General features: G+C 53.7%; 1 protein-coding gene across 1 annotated transcript in view; it reads left to right on the top strand.

Annotated features, from left to right (window-relative positions):
• The window catches only part of RAP1GAP2 (RAP1 GTPase activating protein 2), a 158,398-nt gene that overhangs the window by 125,414 nt on the left and 24,899 nt on the right, over window positions 1–8,085 (top strand). The window contains exons 15-16 of the mRNA XM_011947515.1: window positions 1,015–1,362; window positions 1,494–1,628. Coding sequence (XP_011802905.1) covers window positions 1,015–1,362; window positions 1,494–1,628 — 483 coding nt within the window. The remainder of the gene's footprint in view (window positions 1–1,014; window positions 1,363–1,493; window positions 1,629–8,085) is intronic.

Raw genomic sequence — 8,085 nt, 5'->3', positions numbered from 1 at the left:
GCCCAGGCTGGAGTGCAGTGGCCGAATCTCAGCTCACTGCAAGCTCCGCCTCCCAGGTTCACGCCATTCTCCTGCCTCAGCCTCCTGAGTAGCTGGGATTACAGGAATGCGCCACCACACCCGGCTAATTTTTGTATCTTTAGTAGAGATGGGGTTTCTATATGTTGGCCAGGCTGGTCTTGAACTCCTGACCTTAGGTGATCCGCCCGCCTCGGCCTCCCAAAGTGCCAGGATTACAGGCATAAGCCACCACACCCGGCCAATCGGTCATTTTTAAAGCACCTACTGTGTGTCAGGCCCTGTTCTGTTCCCTGGGATGTGGGGATAAGTGAGACAGTTTCTATCCCTGGAGAGGAGGGTGGGGAAAGAGCGGGGGGATCATTACTAAATAGACAGTTATGTGTGCCAGCACCAGGGTGGGAGGGAGGTCAGCACAGCTCAGATAGTGACTGCTTCTGCCTGTGGGGGATGGAGGGTGTGTTCAGGGAAGGCTTCTTGGAGGAGGTGACTGATGAGCAGCTGAATCTTGATATTGGATGAACCTTCTGCCAGGAGGAAAGAGTGGGGAAGGGAGGGCCGACCTGGCATGGGAAACAGCATAAGCAAAGGCCAGGAGGAACCAGAGCGTAACGTCAGGAGGGTTTGCTGTGGCTGAAGGACCCACGTGGGCTGGAATGGTGGAGACTCAGCTGGAGATGTTGGTTGGCTCAGATCCAGAAGAGCTTTGAGCTCGGGGAGGTGGGCTGCTGATAAAGTGCTTACGCAGGAGAGTGAGGGGCCTGGTGTGTGTGCCAGCGGGATTGCTCTCATAGTGGCGTCATTGAGAACGACAGTGACAGGGACAGGTTACAGGGCAGGAGGTACAGGAAGGCGGCCAGTTAGAAGCTTTTTACAGGAATCCAGGAGAGATGACGAAGGCTTGTACGGTATGGGAGGAAATGGTTTAGGGTCAAAGTTGGGAAGAGTTGGTGGACTCCTGGTTGTAAGTGTTGGGGGACGTGGAATTGATTGTAGGGTGACTCTCGGGCCTGCAGCCTGGGCTCTTTGATGACACTGTGGCCGAGTTGTGTCTGCGAAGGCTGGGCTGCTGAAAGGGCCGGTCCTCGTCTGTGTGAATGGTGGCCCCTGGCGTCCGTGTGCATGGCTCTGGATGAACGTCTGCATGGAGAGGAGCAGTGGAGAGTTGGGTGCGTGGATGTGGAACTGGGGCAGAGGGCCGGGCGGGGATCCTCCACCACCGGGGTGGAGCTGTGGCAGCGGTGGGATGACCCAGGGAGAAGGGCAGGGGGAGTACAGCAGGAGGCCAGGCGCACAGCCTTCGTCTTAGCTGCAGCATTTGTGAGCATGAAGCTCAGCCCAGCTGTAGGTCACACCATTGCTGGGCCAGGCTGGGCAAAATGCCAGTGCCCAGGTCAGGTATCTGCAGCTCACAGGAGAGGGCACATCTCGGCTGTCAGAGCCCGCTTCTCCATCCCCACCCTCTTCCCTTCTAGGACCGGACCAGGGCTGCCCTCCTGGACAACCTTCACGATGAGCTCCACGCCCACACACAGGCCATGCTGGGACTGGGCCCAGAGGAGGACAAGTTTGAGAATGGAGGCCACGGGGGGTTCCTGGAGTCTTTTAAGGTATGAGCGTCAGAGTGACTGATGGTTGCTGTGGGGTTGGGATTGGGGAAGAAAGGAAGTGGTCCAAGGTCCGTGGGATCCCGACCTCAGAGCCCAAGGGCCAGCTAGAGGGGTGACAGGAAACGCAGGGGCATCCCAGGTGTTTGCAAAGGCGGGGGGGCTTAGGAAGTGTGTGAGGCTGGAGCAGCCAACAGTTTCTTCAGCAGCCTCCCCTTCCTTCCTTGATCTGAGTCAGCTCCTCCGGGCCCAGGAGTCTGATAAGCAGGGACAGGTAAAGAGGTGGCAGTCGGAGAGGAACATCGGGGCTTTCACCTGCCTCCTCCTGGGTAGGGGAGCCCAGGGCAGAATGGCAGGAGCGAGGACCGCAGCCCTTACAGGTTTTTGTAGCTGCTGTGGGCGCCGCAATGATTCTTCCTAGCCAGCCGGCCGAGCATTGGAAGACCTGCCTGGACGGGGGCCGTGGAACTATAGGCAAGTCCCTTCGGCCTTTACCAAGGGAGAAACTAACTAGAACAAGCTGCTAAAGGAAGCGGTGAGCTCCCTGTCCCTGGAAGTATTCAAGTGGAGCTCGGACGGCCCCCGAGCTGGCGTGCGGTAGAGAACGTTTTTCATCTTACGCTTGCTGAGTGCTCGTTGGTCCACACGGCACGTAGATCCAGCATCTGGCTTGAGCCTGGCTGTCAGCCTGTGCAGGTGGTGGAACGGGTCTTGTTTTTACGAACACACTCGGGGACAGGATGAGAGATGCCACAGGCCTGCTCAGGTCCTTACACCGACGCAGAGGCAGAGCCTCATTTCAGACGCAGGTCTGATTCTCAGGTCAGTGTTCTGCTGGACTGCCTGTTAGAAAGTGATCTGGAGGGCTCCCATCTGGGGGTGTTATGTGTAGGGCTTTATGGGGAATGATGTGTGGGGCCAAGGCGACACCCACCTCAATTAAAACCTCAGCTCAGGCCGGGTGCAGTGGCTCAAGCCTGTAATCCCAGCACTTTGGGAGGCCGAGATGGGCGGATCACGAGGTCAGGAGATCGAGACCATCCTGGCTAACCCGGTGAAACCCCGTCTCTACTAAAAAATACAAAACAAAACTAGCCGGGCGTGGTGACGGGCGCCTGTAGTCCCAGCTACTCGGGAGGCTGAGGCAGGAGAATGGCGTGAACCCGGGAGGCGGAGCTTGCAGTGAGCCGAGATCGTGCCACTGCACTCCAGCCTGGGCGACAGAGCGAGACTCTGTCTCAAAAAAAAAAAAAAAAAAAAAAAAAAAACCTAAGGTGCAGCTTTCTTTTCAACAACGTAAAGATAAGAAGCAGGACCCCTGTCAGAGCCATCGTGAGAGTTCATTGATATCTTGCCTGGAAAATCCAGATTCCCTGGAATACAGTAAATGCTCAAAAATGTTAGCTGTTATTACGGTTATATAAAGTGAAAGCCTCACATACATTATCCCACCTGGAGACTCACAACTGCCCTCAGTGCCCTGGGAGGAAGGCCGTTATTTGGTGTGTAATGATTTTGGTATAATAATTCATACTCATTTTTAATAATTACGGGCATAGTACTCCATGTGACGAAACCACACCTCAAAGAGACAGAATCATTTGTGGGAGCAGGTGGAGTTGAATCCAGGTCAGCCGGGTTCCAAATCCTGTGCTTTTACCGGCTGTGTGACACCACCTCCCCCTTTCTGACTTTGTTAAGATTCCACCCACACTAGGCTGGGGCCCGGGCAGGCCTGGGGTCAGTCCCCGACTGCCCGGCTGGACCACAGAGAGCAGGGCACGGCTCCTCCAGCCCTAGTTGGGGCCAGCTGCCGAGATTCCTCTTGCGGTTGGGAAAAGGAGCTAAGCTGCTTGTCCAGGCTGGTGGGAGATTCCTGGGGCACCTGTTTTAGTTCTGACGGACAGTGGGAGCCAGGGTGAAATAGGAGAAACTGGGAGATCAAGACGGAAGAGGGATGCGGAAGAAGAGGAACAGAGGAAGAGAGAGGGCGCCGGTCAGACAACCCAGTGAGAGAGTGGAGAGTGTGAGATGCGGTAAATGGGAAAACGGGCTTGGGTCTGGGGCAGGCAGGAAGGGGGGGACCACATCCAGCCTTCCACAGGCTCTAGACTCTTCCTTCCAGAGGCTCCACCACACTCCATAGCCTGCGTATCAAAATGTTCCACATCCCTCAGTAAATGTAATTTATGTAGAACTATAAGAGTTGAGGCTGGGAGCGGTGGCTCACGCCTTTAATCCCAACACTTTGGGAGGTCGAGGCTGGTGGATCACGAGGTCAGGAGATCGTAGACCATCCTGGCTAACACGGTGAAACCCAGTCTCTACTAAAAAATACAAAAATTAGTTGGGTGTGGTCGTGGGCACCTGTAATCCCAGCTACTGAGGAGGCTGAGGCAGGAAAATCACTTGAACCCAGGAGACAGAGGTTGCAGTGAGCTGAGATCGTGCCATTGCACCCCAGCCTGGGTGACAGAGCAAGACTCTGTCCAAAAAAATAAAACAACAAAAAAACAAAACAAAAATTATCTGGGTGTGGTGGTGGGTGCCTGTAATCCCAGCTACTCAGGAGGCTGATGCAGGAGAGTCGCTTGAACCCAGGAGGTGAAGTTTGCAGTGAGCCGAGATCGCGCCACTGCACTCCAGCCCGGCGACAGAGCGAGACTCCGTCTCAAAAAAAGAGTTGAGCTGCAGTTGGTGAGCCAACATAATGTTGTATCTTGCAGACATTTAATGAAGCACTTGTTTTGAGTTCTGCAGGTTTCTTCTAGGAAGTTAACAATTGGTTTTTCAGGTTTCAAGTATTTCTGTATCCCGGAGATACTTGTAGGCTCTGGACACTCTGCCCATGTTGTCCAGTGGAGGAGGTGGTCCAGCAGCTAAATACGGGTGACAGGTGTAAGGAGAGTGGCCTGAGGCCGCTCTGTCCAGTCCCCCGCCTCTGGCAGGAGTCGCAGTTGATCTGTGTTTGACTCCAGGGGATCTGATGTATTCCTAGAGGAGCTTACAAGAGAGGAAATGCTTTAAGACTTTAGGACGACTCATCTTTGATCTAGGGATCCAGGGAATTCTTTTCAACACTAAATCCCTGCAACTGTAGGTTGAAGACAAGCCTGCTTCCAGATTCCGCTCTCACACCTAGCACTGTGGGAGACGGTGACAGTCACATGGAGTAAGCTTCGGGGCCCTGACGGTCGTGACCAGATTTATTTTTATTATTATTATCTTTTTTGAGACAGGGTCTTGCCCTGTCACCCAGGCTGGAGTGCCGTGGTGCAATCTCGGCTCACTGCAGCCTCCACCTCCTGGGTTCAAGCGATTGTCTTGCCTCAGCCTCCCAAGTAGCTGGGATTACAGGCGCCCGCCACCACACCTGGCTAATTTTTGCATTTTTAGTAGTAGAGATGGAGTTTTACCATCTTGGCCAGGCTAGTCTCGAACTCCGGACCTCAGGTGATCCGCCCACCTCAGCCTCCCAAAGTGCTAGGGTTACAGGTGTGAGACACCACGCCCGGCCATTTGTGACCAGCTTTTTTCCCTCCCAGCTGGGGAACACGAGCTCCCGTTCCCTGTCCCTTTCATCATTGCCCTCACATCTCCCAAGCGTGGAGGCCTGAGCTGGGGGCAGGCCAGGCTCAGCCGGATGGAGCCCCGGGGCCTGGGGTGGATTCTGATGTTTAGGCCATGCCTGTGGTCAGGCCTGTGTGTCTGGCCCAGCTCAGAAAACCATCTCTAGTTTTGGTATTTTTTTCCTGGGCACCTTGGGCAGTGCTGTTGTGTCAACAGGACATTGCTTAGGGAGTTCACCCACACCTTCCTGGGATCGCTCTTGAAAGAAGTGATATCTGAAATGATTCTAGAAAGAAGAGTTACATGCCTTTGTCTCTTCCTGTCAAAGTTTTTTTTTTCTTTTTCTTTTTTTTTGAGACGGAGTTTTGCTCTTGTTGCCCAGGCCCAGGCTGGAGTACATTGGTGCGATCTCCGCTCACTGCAACCTCTGCCTCCTGGACTCAAGCGATTCTCTTGCCTCAGCCTCCCAAGTAGCTGGGATTACAGGTGCTTGCCACCACACCCAGCTCATTTTTTGCATTTTTAGTAGAGACAGCATCTTGGTGAGGCTGGTCTTGAACTCCTGACGTCAGGTGATCCCCCCACCTTGGCCTCCGAAAGTGCTGGGATTACCGGTGTGAGCCACTGCGCCTGGCCTCCTTCATGTCAAAGCTTTCATCTCCCAGGCTGATGGGAACATAACAGAATCCCCAGGGCTGAGAGCCATCTCAGCCGTCCATCCTTGCCCCTAGTGAGGCTGTTCGTCCCCCACGTCAGCACTGACCCTTGGTCTTTCTCCTGAGCGGCAGACATGCCATTGCCCTGTGCCGTGCCACCTGGCACCTCACCCTACTTAGAGCAGTTCCTCACACCTCGCTTCTGTCCTCCTGGCTGTAATGGAAGCCTTTCTCCCATGAGACACAGAACAGTTGGCTTTTGGACATCTAGACCTACTTTTCAAACTGAACTGCTTGGAGATATTCTCAGGAATCTGCTGGTTCTACAAACACTTCTAAAGTTTGCATTTTCACTTAGACCTAAAAAAAAATTCCAATTATAAAGACTAAACGTTTGGCCGGGAGTGGTGGCTCACGCCTGTAATCCCAGCACTTTGGAAGGCCTAGGTGGGTGGATCACCTGAAGTCTGGAGTTCGGGACCAGCCTGGCCAACATGGTGAAACCCCATCTCTCCTAAAAATACAAACATTAGATGGGTGTGGTGGTGCATGCCTGTAATCCCAGCTACTTGGGAGGCCGAGGCAGGAGAATCACGAACCTGGGAGGCGAAGGTTGCAGTGAGCCGAGATGGCGCCACTGCACAACAGAGCCAGACTCTGTCTCAAAACAAACAAACAAAAAGACTAAATGTTTGCAATGATCACTCCGAATTAAAAGATGTTCCCGTGGGATAAGTAGGTAAGGCCTGAAGCCGGCACTGCAAAGACAGCCCATGGGGCCACTGGAGTTGGGGGTCTGTGAGCAGATTCTCGGGAATCTTGCGAGAACAGCTTTCAGCTTTCACGATGAAGGAACTGTACGTTCCTCACATTTGAAAGATGCTGATCTCTAGACCATTCTCAAATGCCATTCTCAGTCGCTGCCAGCTGTTGATGAGGTTGTTATTGGTCCGTAATGCAATGAAAAGTGATGATACTTGCTGTACTGACATGGTACGGACATAGAGCACATGCAGGCCACATTTTGAGAAATGCTGAGTCCGCCCAGCCCTCCACTGACTTCCTTGCAGAGAGGTGGAGCAGAGGACCAGGGAGGAGAAGCCTGCTGGGCTGGCTGTGACCGACCCGGACCGTGGCAAGCGGGGAGTTGTCAGGTTCATTTCTCCCAGCCTTTGAAGGGACTGTGATAGTTGATGCATTGGTCTGACCTGACCCCTAGTGGCAGGAGAGGCCGCAGCTATCCCTGGCCGTCTTTGTGGCCCTGCCGTACCTGCAGGGGGTACCTGTAGGCGGGTCCCTCTAACGGTGCCAGTGATGGTGGGTGGAGCCCAGCAGGGCCCTCACGTAGAATCCGTGGTCTTTGATGCCTTTGCCCCCTCCTTTTCCTCCTGGCAGGGGGTTGTGATGTCAAGATGGCCCCACTGTTTTGGGGGTCCAGCGAGAGAGCTCAGGCCTTGTGCTTGTCCCTGCTCCACTCCTGGGTCGGAGCCATGGTCTCTTGGAGCAGAGTTGGCATCTGTAGGCATTTGCCCCACTAGAGGGACAGAAGAGCCAGTGCTGACTCCTCACACTTACCTCACTGACTCTGGTGGCTGCACCAGGGCTAACTGAGGAGCCAGTGCCCTCCCTGACGCCAGCCTTTGAGGTTGCTTTATTTTTTTTTTTCATGGGAACCGTGAAACTTCTTGATTTCTTACCGTCCTTTGGTCATTCACCGGTTGAATTGTATTTTCAACCTAGATCACTTTTTAATATACAGGGACCCTTTTAACTGGAGCCCAGGGTCCTGGGTTTGGATCCTGGCTCCATCTCTTACCTGCTATGTGGCCTTGGGCAATAATTTACCCTTCAAAAGCTTTTCTGTTCATTGCCTGTCCTCTCTGCATCTCAGAATTGTAGAAATTCAATAGATCTTGTATGTGAAGCTCATGAGACCAGATAGTATTACACAGCAGTTACTCTGTCCCACATGGACTCCTTTCTGGGAAAGAGACAGGGAGGAATACAATCACATGTCACTCAACGACGGGAAATATGTTCTGAGAAACGCGCCACTTGGCGTTTGGTCGTTGTGTGAACAGCAGGGTGTACACAGACCTGGGTGGTCTAGCCTCTGACACACGTCGGCTGTAGAACCTGTGGCTGCCAGTACAGACCTGGGTGGTCTAGCGTCTGACACACGTCGGCCATAGAACCTGTGGCTGCCAGCACAGACCTGGTCTAGCCTACGACAC

Source organism: Colobus angolensis, unplaced genomic scaffold (genome assembly GCF_000951035.1).
Source record: "Colobus angolensis palliatus isolate OR3802 unplaced genomic scaffold, Cang.pa_1.0 Scaffold267, whole genome shotgun sequence".
In the NCBI taxonomy this organism is placed as follows: Eukaryota; Metazoa; Chordata; class Mammalia; order Primates; family Cercopithecidae; genus Colobus; species Colobus angolensis.
The sequence above is the reverse complement of the archived record's forward strand: the minus strand, read 5'-3'. Positions and strand labels throughout refer to the sequence as shown.